This window comes from Pongo abelii, chromosome 1 (genome assembly GCF_028885655.2).
Source record: "Pongo abelii isolate AG06213 chromosome 1, NHGRI_mPonAbe1-v2.0_pri, whole genome shotgun sequence".
In the NCBI taxonomy this organism is placed as follows: domain Eukaryota; kingdom Metazoa; phylum Chordata; class Mammalia; order Primates; family Hominidae; genus Pongo; species Pongo abelii.
In genome coordinates this window covers 148,764,767-148,782,958 of record NC_071985.2, presented here as the reverse complement: position 1 = coordinate 148,782,958, position 18,192 = coordinate 148,764,767, and the positions used below count along the sequence as shown (strand labels likewise).

Below are 18,192 nucleotides of genomic sequence, written 5' to 3'. Positions count from 1 at the left end.
ACTTCCTATACTTTCCCAATGACTTTTCTAGCACAGACTGTCTTGGCGCATCTGTAAAAATAACAATTATATGGCTGTCTTCCAAGTTCTTTCTTTAATTCAGTTTCAGATCATTAAAATAGTATTCTAATGGGAAGGCTTAAAAAATAAAAACTGTGTTGAATTAATGTCTACAAAATACTAGGCATAATACAAGGCAGTTTCATATAAGTTACATAATTTCTTTTCATACCTGCCAGATGAGATATACTCTCATTGTTTTATAAATGAGGAAACGGAGACTCAGAAAAGTTTTCCCTAGATTGCGGAGCATGTATGTAAGTGGAGTTGGGATTGGAACCCAGGAATTCTTTCTACTAAAGAAATAGCTTGGTAGAATTTTTTAAGTGGCAAGGATGTTCACTTTTATTTCGTTTAACTCTCTAGTCCTATATGTAGGTGAATCAAAACTCAGAATTACCCAAAGACAAAAGGTAGTTTGTGGGAAAGCAAGAAATAGAAGAATCTAGTTCAGTGATTCATTTGTTATTCCTTCACTTGGCTTCAGTGACTTTGTATCACTAATCATTCCCTCTCAATCTCCTTGGCTTGATCCCTTTCTCTTTTTTCTATGCACTTCCTCAATGGGTAGTTTCATCCAGTCTCATGACTTAAATGCTCAGGACAATTCCCAAACTCATTTTTCCAGTCCATACCTGATTCCCAAATTCCATACTCTTGTATCTAGTTTCTAACTTGAAATCTTCACTTGGATATCTAATAGATACCTCAAATTCAACCTGTCTAAAACTGACAAGGTTTTGTCCTCTTTCCTACACTCCACCCACCCGCCTCCACGAAGCCTTCCCCATCTAAACTGATGGCAACTCTACCCTTTCAGTTGGTCAGGCCAAGACACCTTGGAGTCCTCACTTCATATCTAATGCACAGGGAAACCATTTTTGCTTTGTCTTTAGAATTTACAGAATTCAGCCACTTCTTACCACATCCACTGCTGTCACTCTTAAGTGAGTCACTAGAATAGTTCCTTAAAAATGTTAAATCATATCCTATTATTCTTTTCAAAGCCTTGCAAGGATTCCCCATTTTCTTCAGAGTAAAAGTCAAAGACCTTACGATGCAAAGTTTCATGAAAAAGATAGGATAACATTGTTAAAGGATCACTCGGTTGCTAAGTTTTAATTGTCTTCCTCACTAGAATGTAAACTCCATGAAGGCAGAAATCTTCATCTTATTTTGTTTACTTATATAATCCAAGCACAAATTCCTGAGATATATTAGTAAGCACATAGTACTTGCTTAATTCAAGCATAACACATAGTAGAGGTTCAATCAATATTTGTCGAATTACAATTCATGCATTCATTAAATATTTATGAAGCTCATAGTATGTGCCAGACCAGTTCTACATGCTGGATACAGCAAGTCAGTTGTGGTCTCTGCCTTCATGAAGCTTTCATGAAGTGTACTCTATCTTTGGTATCTCTCCTGAGAGATACTGACTCAAGAGGTCTTCTGTGGATTCAAAACTTTTTTTTAAGTATCACAAGTGATTCTGATAAACACCATGTGTTGAGAGCTTGTTTTGTGTATCTGTACCTCACTGGGGAATTAGATTTATTCTCAAGAAAATATAATTAGAAAAATCAGAAGTAATATGGTCTCTAATGGTTGGAAAACAATCCCAAACAATAAATAATATTGAAGAGAAAATATTAAAGAAAACACCTTGGGAAGTGTATATATCACAAACACCTCTTTTATGTTGTACAAACACCTCTTCCATGTTAAATGATGCCAGTTTCCCATAACCTTATCTCTCAGACCTACTGGCTTAATTATTTTAGACTGTCTTTCTCTTTTCAATATCTGGCTCTTTACATTTACTTTCACATTATTTGCCTATCTTGGACTGGCAGAAAGCTCATAGGTATATGTCAGGAAGATTAAGTTATTTTCCCAATAATTCTACTAACGGAGTTGGTAGCCTCACAGGAGCTCAGATTCCTTATCTTTAAAATGAGAGTTTAGACTCAATTAAACTAAGCTCCCTCTAGCTCCAATATTAGAAGATTCTGATTTCACTTTCTGTAGTAATTATAATTGATAATAATGATAAAAGTAATACCCTTCTGATGTAGTTTTAAAGGAAAAATTAGATAGTCACTCTTCCCATCATAGAAATCTTCAGTGTCTCCAGGTTGATATATTACAAATAAAGTTTGTACATTTAAAACAATTTTGTTGAAGTTATTTTCTGTTTTTCACTAATTCCAGTTTGATAAATCAACATGGCTCTTTGAAAAGTTCAGTCAACAAGGAAATTACATTTCAGGTTAAATTTCAGAATAATCATTGGAAAAAATACTTTCACAATGACTTTCATTATTTCTCCCCCAAAATACTTTAAATATGTGACGGATTCCCATTATTAACATGGACCACTAAGAGAGTGTGGGCTACCTATGAGAATCTCTGGGGAAGAGGGGGTGATATGGAGGTGAGGAGGATATGTCTATGATTTGAAAAGGTTCCCAAATTGTTCTGATATCTGCTGTCACAACCCACCACCACTCCCCATTTGAGAATCACTGTCACACACACACACACACGCACAGTCAAGACCATCACTTTATTTGCATTCCAAAATAAATAATTACATTATTTAGATGATCTTATTTTTCATGCATTCCACTGCATATTACCTGAATTCCAAAGATAATTTATATGTAGTACATTACTGTCTGCTGTCTGAACATAATGAAAGAGATAACTGGTACATTACCATGGAACAGTTCACACAAATTTAATCCTAAACAAATATAGATGTACTTCAAATAAATTATTTCTTTGGAATCTAAATAAAGTTTAGATTTATCACTGGAAAAATCTGAGCTAACATACCCACTGGAAAAATGTCATGTTATTTTTAAAGTAGACAGTGTGCCTTTTGAAAACCCCTTATTCTCTAGTTATTACTTCATCTAGGTAAATGAGGAAATGTGCAGCAAAATATTTTTAAGATGAAAATTTTGGTCTTTTAGAAGGTTCCTGATAATGACTATTTTTAGGTTATTGAATCATGGAAGGAGAATAGATAATTAAAAACAAGTACCCTGAAGTCAGTGTACCCAGTTTGGAATTACACCTTTACTATTTATTAGCTCTGTAATAAATAGTAATAAATAGCTCTGTAATCTTAGGCAAAATAATTTCTGTAGGTCTCAATTGCTTCACCCCTACCTATAAATTTGGATAATAATCATACCTGTGTTTTGGATTTTCTGAGCCAGTACATAAAGTGTTTAGCATAATGCCTAGCTTCTAGTAAACCACTGTGTCAAGAATAAAACTAGAGAACGTAGAAGTTCACGTATCTTATTGTTTTAGAACATAAAACTGCTCATAATCTAGGATAATAAAGGGCCTTGCAAAAATGAGATTTTGAGTTGCTAATTTATATGAGTTGAGCCTAAATCCTGGTCATTTATTAACTATTAACCCTTTAAATAGTCTTTAGTTGTTGATACAATATTAGTTTTCCTCTGGTATGATAATGATTTCAATTTACTGTACTGTATTATTTACATTTAAAATGTTACGATCTTTTACTAGCATAGAAAATAAAACCTCTGCATAAAGTAGTGAACAGAGTTGAGAATAGTGCTTTTCAAGCTTTTATGTACATATGAATCCCTTGGAGATAAAAGCTCAGATTTTCGGGCCCAATGCCCCCATCATCAGAGGCAAGCCACAGGAATCTACATTTTTATCCTTTTATCTCCCAGTTTATTCTGATGTGCATGGGTCCTAGGACCAGATTTTGAGAAAATTTACTTATAGACTAGCACAAAAGTGGCAGTCAAAAGCTATGGTTATGAATTTAACTTTACTGTAAAACCTATCTTTGCATGCTGATGACTTAACTTCTACTTTGAGAACATGAGAATGTATGTCAAGTATGTTGAGCTTTTAGAAAGTCAGAATATAAATTAAGGAGTCTATATATTTGAAGACAGTGTAATAAAGAGCAAAATTCATGAAGCTACAAATCATGACTAGATTTCTAGTCCCAACTCTGCCACTTTATGGCCTGATGACTGGGGAAGCTATACCCAGTAACATTGCTGAATCTTAGTTTCTCCATCTTTAAAATGGAGTTAATACCATATTCACTGAATTTGTCCTATCCGACTGGAATGTAAGTTCCATGAAATCAGAGACTTGCCTGGTTTTGCTCACTGCTATATATCCAGCACCAAGAATAGTGCCTGGCATATAGTAGGTACTCAATAAATAATTGTATAATGGATGAACTACAGTATTTGAAATAGTCTAATAAATACTGAGAATAAAAATGGCACAATACCTTCCCTCAGAAGCTCAGAGCCTGGGGGAGACAGAAATATGCACAAATACTATAGCATAGTTGAATAAATAAATTATAAAGAGCAACTGAGGTAATGATGCACTATGTAAGTTATGAAGTGGTGGTAGTACTTGTAGTGGTAGCACTTGTAGAGAAACAAAATAAGAATGCAGAGAGTTCGGGGATGGGTCTCTTAACCCTTTAAAGTGTTTTCTACAAAGTGCTATGATCAATTTGTAGTTGAAGCTGTAATAATCCAGATATGTATACACATACATGTGTGCATACATATGTATGTATGACAGAGAAGAGGGTAATGGAAGGGATTGAACACAAGTTGGAAAGGATAGTGGAGAGGTGGTAGTGATGACAAAAAAGAATAAGGAGGCATAGATGCAGCTATTCCTTCATCCTTTGGTGGTACCCATTTTAATTTTTTAGGTACCCATATCAATGAAACAGTAAGAACCAGAAGTTAGGTTGGTATAGAGGAGAAGAATGTGTTTAAACAAAACAAAATGAAAAATAGACTTAGGTCTCCTATAAATGTTACTTTAACCTTATCGATTGCCAAAAATCTTCACTTATTTGGGGGTTTCCATTTGTTTTTAAGGTCAGAGGCCAGTCTAGTAATTGTGAAGTCTTCACAATTTAGTAGGTAGAAAAATGCTTTTAAACCAGTCTAAATCATTTTTATACTGTTGCATAATAGGAGAATTATTTTTAAAAGCCAGCTTCTGATAAATGAAAAATGTTTTCCTATACTGTGAAAGGCAGTGTGGGTTTTTACAACCATTTTTAGACTTCCTTTTTGATAGATCTCTTTTCAAAATGTACATACTGATTTCCTTCATATGCTGGTTCTTCTATTTATATTACAAAGTTAAATTTGTATATCTTTGAGACACAGGTTTGTAATATATGATCCAAAGAGATTGCTCTTAAAGATAGGTGAACTTTCTGATATTTTGCAAAAGTTCTGTAGGTGTGCACATTTTTCTGGAGACTGTTCCATGTTCTTAAAGACATCATAACCGAAGCAAGGCCCTAAGAGAACAGGTTTAGTTCATTCACCCAAGTAAGTCTCTTCTTTATGGCTACTGTGGGGACTGTAACATGTAGTTAAAAGTATGTGAAGGTCATCGCTCCATATTTTTGTTTATATAATGGCTTGTTGCCTTAAAAAAAACTTTATGAAATCAAAACAGAAATATCATGAGTCTTAGAATGTGTGTTTTACCAAATGGTGTGTTTGTGTAGGTCCGATTCCCATCCCACTTCAGTTCAGATCTCAAGGACCTTCTACGGAACCTGCTGCAGGTGGATTTGACCAAGAGATTTGGAAATCTAAAGAATGGTGTCAGTGATATAAAAACTCACAAGTGGTTTGCCACGACAGATTGGATTGCTATTTACCAGAGGAAGGTGAGACTTTCTTTTTTAATTTAAAAGCTTTTTTAAAGTTGGTGTTTAAATTATATGTGGTGGAGATATTTTCAACTTAACACATAGTTTTAATTTTTTTACCTTTTGAATTAATCTTGTGCAGGATCTAAAGTACTTTACAGCCCGTAACTTAAAAATGAGTTTCCCTCTAGAAATTTTTTTTTTTTTTTTGAGGTGGAGTCTCACTCTGTAGTCCACGCTGGAGTGCAGTGGCACAATCTCGGCTCACTGCAACATCCGCCACCTCAGTTCAAGTGATTCTCCTGCTTCCGCCTCTCGAGTAGCTGGGACTACGGGTGCATGCCATCACACCTGGCTGATTTTTTTGTATTTTTAGTAGAGACAGGGTTTCACTATGTTGGCTAGGCTGGTCTTGAACTCCTGACCTCAAGTGATCTGCCCACCTCGGCCTCCCAAAGAGCTGGGATTACAGGCATGAGTCACCACACCTGGCCTTACCTAGCTTAAAAAGAAAGCATATATGCTATTTTGACCATCAACCTGAAATGCTTCCTTTGTTAAATTTGTCCTACCTATGCTTGTTACGCTTCACAAAACTGTGGAAATTATATATTAGACAATGTCCTAAGGGTTTTCAAAACTGATGTGAAGCCACATTAGGAATATATATAAATAAATGTAGTTGCCCATCCAGAATTGGCATGTGCCAGATATATAATAACATTAAATTGCTAGTTTCATCCCTTTTTAGTCTTCATTTTCACCTTCCTGTGGCATATTGGTCTCTCTTTAGAGATACAACTTTCCTTTATCCATTTGAAAGCTACTTTGAACATAATTCATACAAATAGGGGTTTTAATTCCTGCTTTTTTGGAAGGTCAAAGCAAATTATCCGAAGTTACTACTTTTTTCGTTTTAACAATAATTTATTCACATAAGATTTTTTCCAAGTAGTTATCAGGTCCCTGCTTGTACGTTAGGTATTCTGCAAGGTGCTGAGAATACAATGATGAGCAAAGCCAACCTTTATTCCTGCCCATATGAAGCTTATACTTCCAGGGGACAGGGAGATTAGTCAGATGGTCGTATAAATAAATGTAAAAGTACTATACTGTGAGAAATGTGGAAATTGAGAATAACTTTGCACCTGAGTTTTTGAGATTTGTTTTGTTTGGTCTTTTGTTTGACTCTTTGCTCGCTAAAGGGATTCTTAGTGTTAGAAATTCAGGCAACTTGAAGACTTGAATATAAGTATAGATCAAGTTAATCGCTGGCATTATTATACCACCATGATAAAATAGAGAACAAACCCCAGCTAAACTGTAGCATATTTAAAAGAAACTAGTATTTTGTTTTGTTTTTTGCTACACAAGTTGCCAGTATAACAGTTGTGGTAACAGTAGTATATTAATTGATAGTAGTTATCATTTCACTTTTGTAATAATTTGAGACATTTAAGAAAAGATTTTGCTGTACTGAATTACCTTTATCTCTCATTTTGCTTCTTACATGCTTAAAGATAATTTGCATGAATAAAGTGTTTTCGTTTTGAATATATTTAATTTTTTTCTTCTTTTTTTCATAAAACCAAAACTTCTAATGTTTTAGAGACTTGTCATCTTTAATAATGCTGTGCAACTACATGATTGAGTTTCCTTAAGGAAAAAAAAAATTTAATACTCTAATTAAGTATTAAAAGCACAGTTCTTCTAATTTATATATTTTACAAATGATTACAGTAACAAGCTGAGTGCCCTGGCTCACACCTGAAATCCTAACACTTTGGGAAGCCAAGGTGGGCGGATTGCTTGAGTCTCACTCAAGAGTTTGAGACCAGCCTGGGCAACATGGCAAAACCCCATCCCTACAAAAAATACAAAAATTATCTGGGTGTGATGGCTCATCCCTGTAATCCCAGCTACTTGGGAGACTGAGGCAGGAGGATCGCTTGAGCCTGGGAGATTGGGGCTACAGTGAGCTGTGATTATGCCACTGCACTCCAGCCTGGGCGACAGAACAAGACCCTGTCTCAAAGAAAAAAATAAATAAATAAAGATTACAAAAACAAAACAATTAAAGAATTTTAAAATGCATCAAAAAGAAAATATAGCCAGACCAAAACAATGTGAATGCAATACAGCCTATCTCACAAGAGGGATCCAGAAACTCTCTGTTAAGTTCATGAATCATGGCTGTTAGCATTATTATTGCAAATAGATATGTTATATAGTCAATAACAAGATTCATAGCACTTTAAAATAGATTTAGATCTCATAAAAAACTGTTTATTTTTTATGTTTTTTCTAAATTTGCTAGCACCAATGCAATACTGTATAATTAATAAAAGCAACTCCCTATAACTTCTCTTTTCAGTCTTCAAAATAATCCTGTGAAATAAGTGATACCATTTTCTCCATTTTACTGATGTGGAAATCAGCTCAGAGAGGTTAATTAATTTAAACATAATCATGCAGCTGCTAAATAATACCTATATTTGATCCCAGGTTCTTCAGATTCTCAATTCCAGGTCACATTATCCCTTTAAAGTCCTTTTGACATGATTCTTAAAATGAAACTCCAAACCACTAAACAATAAATTGTTTCACAAGATTTTCATGAATTTTACGTGTATCATCTTCTTAACTTTTATACTTTGAGCATTTTGGGAGTAGGAATACTCTGTCTCAAAAGGCAGCAAAAAAAGAGAATGAACTGTGGGGTTAGGTAGACGTTGATCTGAATCCCTGATCAACCAATCATTAGCAGTATGATCATGAACAAATGATTTAACCTCTCTAAAGTATCAGTTTTATCACCCTTAAAATTTGAATTTGGATAGAGAATACAAAAGGAAGAGTAGTTTGGTGAGAAAGATTAGATAGATTGGCCCAGGCTCCATTTTCCTTTCTGGTTGAGATATGTTTCATATACTTATAATTTATTAAGCAAATACTTGTAATTTATTAAGCAAATGAATTTGAAATTATCATAATTCCACCATCCAAATAGAACCTAGTATTTCACATATGTCTTTTTACTTTTTTTTTCCTGTGCTCTTCATCACTGCAGTTCAGTCCTATGATCTCAGTAGCCAATTAAGATCTACCTCCTCCAACGCTGCACTTTACCATTTCCTTCAGTCTCTTATATCACAGTTGCTACGTACTACATAATTACATCTGAGTGACTTACTGCCATATTATACAATTGTTTTAAAACAGGCCAGGTGCAGTGGCTCACACCTGTAATCCCATGAATTTAGGAGGCCACAGTGGGAGGATCACTTGAGCTAGGAGTTCAAGACTAGATGGGCAACATAGTGAGACATCATCTCTTCAGAAAATAAAAAAGAATTAGCCAGGTGTGGTAGCATACACTTGGTCCCAGCTACACTGGAGGCTGAGGCAGGAGGATCACTTAAGCCCAAGAGGTCAAGGCTGCAGTGAGCCATGATCATGCCACTGAACTCCAGCCTGGGCTACAGAGCCAAGACCCTGTCTCTGAAAGAAGAAAAAAAATCCTACTCCACAATAAGCATATCTATTGAACTTCTATTTTCTTTTAGTGCTTTCTGAACTCTAACTTATTTTTTGTTGTTGTATAATAATTAACCAGTTGTCCCCTCCATATTTATTGAATAATTCTTATTTGGCCTCTTATTTGAAATTCTACCTTTACTAATATTAAATTAATATATACATCTGTCTATTTCTGAACTTTTTAAATTTTTATTGCTGCATACTATTTTTATGTATTCATGAAGTACATGTTATATTTTAATAAATGCATAGTATGTGTAGTGATCAAAGCTGGGTATTTAGCATATCCACTACCTTGATCGTTTATTGTTTCTTTGTGTTGGGAACATTTCAAATTTTCTGTTCCAGTTACTTTGAAATATACAATATATTGTTGTGAAATATACAATATAACCACCCTGCTGTGCTACGAAATGCTAGAACTTATTCCTTCTGTCCAACTGTATGTTTGTTCTCAGTACCTTAGTTCTCTTCATCCCTTCCCCCACACACACACATCCTTCTCGGCCTCTGGTAGCTGTCATTCTATACGTTACCTCTAAGAGATCAACTTTTTTAGGTTCCACATGTAAGTAAGAACATGTGGTATTGTCTTTCTGTGCCTGGCTGATTTCACTTTACAGAATGATCTGTTTCTATCCATGTTGCCACAAAGGACAAGATTTCATTCTTTTTTTACAGCCAAATAGTATTCCTATATATATTACATTTTCTGTACCCATTCATCTGTTGAAGGACACTTAGGTTGATTCCATATCTTTGCTATTATGCATAGTGCTGCAATAAACATGAGGATTCAGGTATTGCTTTGATATACTGATTTCCTTTGGATTAATGGAATTGCTGAATTGTATGATACTTCTATTTTTAGATTTTTGAAAAATCTCTTTACTGTTTTCCATAGTGGCTGTACTAACTTACATTTTTACCAACGGTGTATAAGAATTCCCTTTTCTCCACATCCCCTCCAGTACTTGGTATTTTTTGCCTTTTTGATAATAGGCATTCCACCTGGGTACGATGATATCTCACTGTAGTTTTGATTTGCATTTCCCTGATTATTAATGGTGTTGAGTGTTTTTTCATGTACTTGTTGGCCATTGTAAGTCTGGTTTTGAGAAATGTGTACACATATCCTTTACCCATTTTAATTAGATTATTTATTTTTGGCTATTGAATTATTGGAGTTCCTTGTATATTCTGGATATTAGTCCCTTCTTGGATGAATAGTTTGCAAATATTTTTTTCTCCCATTCAACAGGTTGCCTCTTTACTCTTTTGAATGTCTCGTTTGCTCTGCAAAAGCTTTTAATTTAATATAGCCCCATGTGCCTATTTTTGTTTTTGTTGCTTGTTCTTTTCAGGACTTAGCCATAAAATCTTTTTTGTTTGTTTGTTAGATTTTTTTTTTTTTTTTTGAGTTGGAGTTTCACTCTTGTTGCCCAGGCTAGAGTGCAACGGTACAATCTCGGCTCACTGCACCCTCCACCTCCTAGGTTCAAGTGATTCTCCTGCCTCAGCCTCCCGAGTAGCTGGGATTACAGGTGCCCACAACCACACCCAGCTAATTTTTGTATTTTTAGTAGAGACAGGTTTTCACCATGTTGGTCAGGCTGGTCTCGAACTCCTGACCCACCTCAGCCTCCCAAAGTGCTGGGATTACAGGCATGAGCCACCATGCCCCACCCATAAAATCTTTGACCAGACCAATGTTCTAGAGCATTTCCCGTATGCTTTCTTCTAGTATTGTTATGGTTTGGGGCCTTATTTTTAAGTATTTAATTCATTTTGAGTGATTTGGGGATATGGTGAGAGAGAGGGATCTAGTTTCAGTCTTCTGCATATGGATATCCAGTTTTCCCAGCACCATGTATTGAAGAGAGTGTCCTTTCCCCACTGTATGTTCTTGATGCCTTTGTCAAAAATCAGTTAGGTGTAATATGTGGATTTATTTATGGGTTCTCTATTCTGTTCCATGGGTCTCTGTGTCTGTTTTTATACCACTACCATGCTGTTTTAGTTACTATAGCTTTATAGTATATTTTGAAGTCAGGTAGTGTGATGCCTCCAGCATTGCTCTTTTTGCTCTGGATTCCTTTGGCTATTCAGGCTCTTTTGTGATTCCATACAAATTTTAGGATTTTTTTTTCTATTTCTGTGAAGACTATCATTGGTATTTTGATAGGAATTGCATTGAATCTGTAAATTTCTTTGCATAGTTGATCATTTTAATATATTTATTTTTCTGATTCATGACCATGACCATGGGATATCTTTCCATTTGTTTCTCTCCTTTTTAATTACTTTCATCAGTGTGTTGTAGTTTTTCTTGTAGAGGTCTTTCACCTTCTTGGTCAAATTTATTCCTAGGTATTTTATTTTGTTGTTTTTTTTTGTAGCTATTATAAATGGAATTATATTACTGATTTCTTTCTTAGCTAGATCATTATTGGTGTATGGAAATGTCACTGATTTTTTATGTTCATTTTGTATTCTGCACCTTTACTTAATTTTTTATGAGTTCTAAGAATATTCTGGTGGAGGCTATATGTAAGATTATGTCATCTGAAAGGAGGGGCCTTGTATTTAGATGCCTTGCATTTAGATGCCTTATATTTCTTTCTCTTCCCTGATTAATCTGGCTAGGACTTCCATTACTATGTTGAATAGGAGTGGTGAAAGTGGACATCCTTGTCTTGGTCCAATTCTTAGAGGAAAGGCTTTCAACTTTTCCTCATTCAGTATGTTAGCTGTGAGTTTGTCATATATGACCTTTATTATGTTGAGGAATGCCTCTTCTATTGCTAATTTGTTGAGAGTTTTTGTCAGGAGGGGATGTTGGCTTTTATCTAATGCTTTTTTCTGCATCTATTGAGATGATCATATGATTTTTGTTGTTTATTCTACTAAAGTGATGTATTGTGTTAATTGATTTGCATATATTGACCCATCCTTGCATCCCTGGGATAAATCCCACTTGATCATGCTGTATTATATATTTGTTGTGTTATTGGATTTTTGTTAGCTAGTGTTTTGTTAATTTTTGTGTCTATATTTCTCAGAGATGTTGGTCTGTAGTGTTCTTTTTTTGTTGTGTGCTTGTCTGGTTTTATATCAGAGTACTGCTGGCCTCGTAGAATAAGTTAGGAAGAATTCTCTCTTCTTTAATTTTTTGGAATAGTTTGAGATGAATTGATGCTAGTTCTTCTTTATAAGGTTGATAGAATTGAGCAGTAAAGCCATGCAGCCCTGGGCTTTTCTTTAATGTTTGATGGGAATCTTTTTATTACATATTCAATCTGTTCCTCATTATTGATCTGTTCAGATTTTCTATGTCTATCTGGTTCAGTCTTTGTAGGTTGTATGTGTTTAAGAATTTATCTGTTTCCTCTAGGTTTTCCAGTTAGTTAGCATGTAGTTGTTCATGATAGTCTCCAGTGATCTCCTGTATTTCTGTGGTGTCAGTTGTAACATATTTTTCGTTTCTGATTTTGTTAGCTTGGGTCTTCTCTCTTTTTTTCTTGGTTAGTCTAGCTAGCAGTTTATCAATTTTGGTTATTTTTTTAAAAAAACCTTTCATTTTGATGATCCTTTGTATGTTTTTTCTCTATTTCATTTAGTTGTGCTCTGATCTTTATTATTTCTTTCCTTCTACTAATTTTGTTTGGTTTGTTCTCGCTTTCCTAGTTCCTTGAGGTACATTATTAGGTTATTTGAAATCTTTATACTTTTTGGTGTTTATTGCTATAAACCTCCCCTTAGCACTGCTTTTCTTATATTCCATAGGTTTTGGTATATTGTGTTTTCATTTTTCTTTGCTTTAAGATTTTTTTATTTCTTTCTTAATTTCTTCATTAGCCCAATAGTCATTCAGGAGCATATTGTTTCATTTCCATCTATTTGTACAGTTTCCAAAGGGCTTCTTGTTACTGATTTCTAGTTTTTTCCATCGGGATCTGAGAAAATACTTGATATGATTTCAAGTTTTTAAAATTTGTTGAGACTTGTTTTGTGGCCTAACATAAATGGTCTATCCTGGAGAATGTTCCATGTGCTTATTAGAAGAATATGTATTCTGCAACTATTGGATAAAATGTTGTGTAAATGTCTCCTAGGTACATTTTGTCTACAGTGCAGTTTATGTCCAATTTTTTTGGTTGATTCTCTGTCTCGATAATCTGTACAATGCTGAGAATGGAGTGTTGAAGTCCTCAACTATTTTTGTATTGGAGTCTGTCTCTCTCTTTAGATCTAATAATATTTGCTTTCTATGTGTGCTCTAGTATTGGATGCATATATATCTATTATATCCTTTTGCTGAGTTGATCCCTTTATTGTTATGTAATGACCTTCTTTGTCTCATTTTACTGTTTTGACTGAAAGTTTCCTTTATCTGATATAAATTTAGATACTCCTGCTTGTTTTTGTTTTCCATTTGTATGAAATCTTTTTCTGTCTCTTCACTTTCAGTCTATCTGTGTGTTTACAGGTGAAGTGAGTTTTTTTGTAAGCAGCATATAGTTAGATCATGTTATGTTTATATATTCAGACAGTCCATATCTTTTAAGTGGATATCTGATTTATTTACATTTAAAGTTATTATTTATAGGTGAGGACTTATTCCTATCATTTAAAAATTGTTTTCTGGTTGCTTAGTATATCCTTCATTCCTTTCTTTCTCTCTAATTGTTTATCATTATAGTTTGGTGGTTTTCTGTAATGGTAATATTTGAGTCCTTTCTCTTTCTCATTTATGTGTCTGCCCTACCAGTGACTTTTATACTTTCTTGTTTTCATGATGGTAAATATCATTGTTTCACTTCCAGATATAGGACTACCTTAAGCATTTCCTGTAGGGCTGGTGTAGTAGTGATAATTCGCTTAGCTTTTGCTTATCTGGGAAAGACTTTTTTTCTCCTTCATTTTTGAAGAAAGGTTTCTTGGTTAGTCTAGTAGTTTATCTTGGTGGCAGGGTTTGTTTTTTTTCTTTTAGCGCTTTGAATGTATCATCCCATTCTCTCCTGGCCTGCAGGGTCTCCCCTGAAAAATCCACGTTAACCTGATGGAGGTTCCTTTATATGTGACTTGATGCTTTTCTCTTGCTGTTTTTAGATTTCTGTCTTGTCTTTGACTTTTGACAGTTTCAGTACAATGTGTCTTGGAAAAGACCTTTTTGGATTATATCTATTTGATCTTTGAGCTTCCTGTATCTGGATTTCTAAATCTCTTAAAAGAACTAGGAAGTTTTCAGCTATTATTAAATTAGATGAGTTTTTCTATGTCATTACCCATCACTTTACCTTCTGGAAAACCCCAAATTTGAATATTTCGTTGCTTTAAGGTGTCCCCTATGTCATGTATGCTTTGTTCATTCATTTTTATTTTTTATTCTTTTTTGGCGTGTCTGTCTGAATTATTTCAGAAGACCTGTCCTCAATTCTTCTCCCTGATATAGTCTATTGTCAAAGCTCTCAGTTGTACTTTTCATTTCATTCATTGAATTCCTCAGTTCTGGGATGGATCTGTTTGGTTGTTTTTTTTTTTTGAAATGGAGTCTTGCTCTGTCGCCCAGGCTAGAGTGCAGTGGTGTGATCTTGACTCACTGCAAGCTCCGCCTCCTGGGTTCACGCCATTCTCCTGCCTCAGCCTCCCGAGTAGCTGGGACGACAGGCGCCCACCACCACGCCCCGGCTAATTTTTTGTATTTTTAGTAGAGACAGGGTTTCACCGTGTTAGCCAGGATGGTCTCGATCTCCTGACCTTCTGATCCACCCGCCTCGGCCTCCCAAAGTGCTGGGATTACAAGCATGAGCCACCGTGCCCGGCCTGTTTGGTTCTTTTTTATGTTATCTCTTTGTTGAATTTCTCACTCATATCCTGAATTGTTTTCCTGATGTCTTTGTATTGTTTGTCTGTGTTATCTTATATCTCACCGAGCTTCTTTAATATCATTAGTTTGAATTCTTTTTCAGACATTTCATCGTTTTTTGTTTAGTTGGAATCTGTTGGTGGAGAATTATGTTCTTTTGGAGGTGTCATGTTTCTTTGCTTTTTCATGTTTCTTGTATACTTACATTGACATCTCCACATCTGGTGTAACAGTCATTTCCTCCAGTTTTTAGGATTGGCTTTTGTAGGGTAAGACTTTTTTCTGTGGATGTATCATCATGTTGGTTTGTTGGGCAGTTTAGCTTTTATTCTGGGTGCATGCAGTAGTGTAGTCTCTATGATTTCTTCAGCTGTAATTAGCATCAGTGGGTGTCTGCGATTTCCTCAGTGGCTTAGGCTGCATTATTGGTGGAGCCTGTGGTGAGGCTTTGCTGGGGACAGGGACACCAGGCAGCCTGATCCTCAGGCCCCAGTGGTGGTAGCAGCAGGCCAAGCATACCTGCCTTTGATCCCCTGGTGGCCATACACTGGCATCAATTTTAGCAGGTCTGCAAGGGCCAATTCTTAGGCCTCCATGTGGCTTGCTCAGGTACCAGCAGTGGCAGTGGTAAGCTGGGCATATGGATGAGACCTTAGTCTCCTTTGCAGCATGTGTGGCATAAGCGATTGTAATAGTGATGGCAGGCCAACCCTCAGGCTCCCAGGCAGTACACACTGCTGCTAGTGATAGTAGCAACAGACTGGGCAAGCCAGGCCCTAAACCCTCAGGTGGCATATGTGGGTAAGCACCAGCAGTGGTAGTGGTGGCAGACTGGGCAGGCCCAGCCTCAGGCCAGTAGTGGGTGGGGCAGGGCAATCCCCAGGCCCTCAGATGGCATGCTTGAGCATTGGGGTTGCAGTGCCAGGCAGTGCAGGCATTTACTCAGGTAAATGGTGCACATGGGCACAGGCTGTGTTGGGCCAAGTGAGGCAATCCCCAGGCCCTCAAACAATGTGTTTGAGTGCAGGCAGTCAGTGGTTTGGGTCTGTTGTTAAACCCCCTGATGGTGCATGTGCATGCCAGAAGCAGCAAGCAGGGTGGATGGATCCCCAAGCCTCCAGACAGTGCACTCAATCACTGTGGGAGGTGCCACCAGGCAGGGAAGGCCTGTCCCCAGTCTCCTCTGTTGTACCTGTGGGTGCAGGCTGTGGTGAACAGGGCAGTCTTTGGGCCACTGGACAGCATGTTTTGATGCCAGTGGCTGATAGCCTGAGTCTTTTGTCATGCTTCCTGATCATATGTATGTGTACCCAGAGTGATAGACAGAGGGGGGCACTCCCCAGGCCCCCCAGGTGGTGTGCTAGGGCACTAGGAGGGGTGGCACTTAAAGGGACAGGCCTGTCCTCAGGCCCCTATTGGTGCACACAGATACAGACTCTGGTAGGCAGGGAAGGACTATTCCTAGGCCCCTGGATAAAATACTTGAGAGGTGGTAGGCAGAGTGAGTCTGTCCTCATGCCCCCAAGTAGCATCCAGATGGGCCAGTTTCCAGGTCCACTGAAGGTGCTTCAAGTACCTGGCAGTCCTGTTGTTGGGGCTAGGCATTGCTATCAGTGGCAGTGGCCCCAGGCAGGAGGCCCTCAGACTCTGGGGAGTGTATGCTTTGGCTTCCAGCCCCAGAAACAGCCTTCCCTAGTGTGTTGCCCTGCTTGTTCTTTGGAGTATAGGACACTGTGCGGGCTCGAGTGCTGGGGACCCAGCCGCACCATTGGGTCCAGCCAGCACTGTACCACTGGAGCCCCTTTGATAGACATGGGGCACTGTCAGTTGGGCTCCAGATGTATAGAGATGCATACTATCTAATGGTAGTTGGCTTCTCAAAATGGCACTGTGCTTCAGCTTCTTGGGTCCTGGGGGTGAGTATGGGACCTGGAACAAACTCCCTCTCTGGAACAATGCTATTGTGTGAACTCCAGGCAGGTCCCTATACTTGTCTCAGAATTCACGAGGGTTGTGGGGATCTTACATGGCTAGGATTGCAAGAGTCTGTGGTGGAAACGTGGAGCACTGGGGATCTCTCAGTTACCCTTTCCCCGTACTGGAGAACCTCTTGTGGCTGCCAGCTGGTCCCAGCTAGGCCAGCTGCTTCACTTCCTTTTGCTTCTCTGCCTCAGATGTTCCCTGTCACTTCCCTGCTTAATTTCAGTGTTCTCTCTTAGAGGCTTTATTCAACATGTGATTATCTACTCACTGTTTTGGTCCTTCTTTGTGGAGGAGAGTTCTGAGTCAACCATCTTGAAGCCCTGACCTTTATTTTTTAAGAGTTCTTTTTGTCTGTTCTTGTACTGTATATGTCACTGCTTTATGTAGCTTTAAAATATTTTAATATTAGATGGGTCCAGTTTCTTCACCCTTGTTTACCCTTTCCAAATTTTCTGTTCTTTTGCTCCATATGCATTATTTTAGAGTCAAGTTAGGTAATTTATGTTTCCTAGAAAATCATCCTTATCTCCTGTATGTTTTCTCTTTCTTTTTTGATTAGACTTGCCAATGGTTTGTGGTTTTTTTTTTTTTTTTTTGGTCTCTCTAAAGATTTATTGAATTTAGGGATTAACAGTAAAGTTGCATATTAGGAGAGAACCTGAATCTTGAGAATTTACCATTATGAACATGTTGCTTCTGCATTTACTTAAATTTCTTCTGTCATTCAGTAAAGTTTTAGAGAACCCCCCTTCCTCCATATAGGAAGGAATTTATGTCTTAAAATTATTTCTTAAATTTATATTTTGGTTGCTATTATTAATGTGTTTGCTTTCCCATTATAGTAGGATATGGGCAAAACATCATTTTTATGTTTATATTATAATTGACCATGTTACTAAATTCTGTTATTGATTTCCACATTTTTCAGTGATTCCTTTGGATTTTTATTGACAATCACAGGAGATTGGCATATCATTTTGTCTGTTCCTTTTCAGTATTTACATCTCATTTCCATTTTTGTTTT

The 18,192-nt window shown here is 36.8% G+C and overlaps 1 protein-coding gene across 5 annotated transcripts in view; it reads left to right on the top strand.

Moving 5' to 3' along the window:
• PRKACB (protein kinase cAMP-activated catalytic subunit beta) overlaps positions 1-18,192 on the top strand; it is a 156,971-nt gene that overhangs the window by 133,029 nt on the left and 5,750 nt on the right. For all 5 annotated transcript variants that reach the window (XM_009248536.4, XM_009248542.3, XM_054547582.1 and 2 more), the window contains 1 exon segment: positions 5,630-5,794. In XM_009248536.4, the coding sequence (XP_009246811.1) occupies positions 5,630-5,794 (165 nt within the window).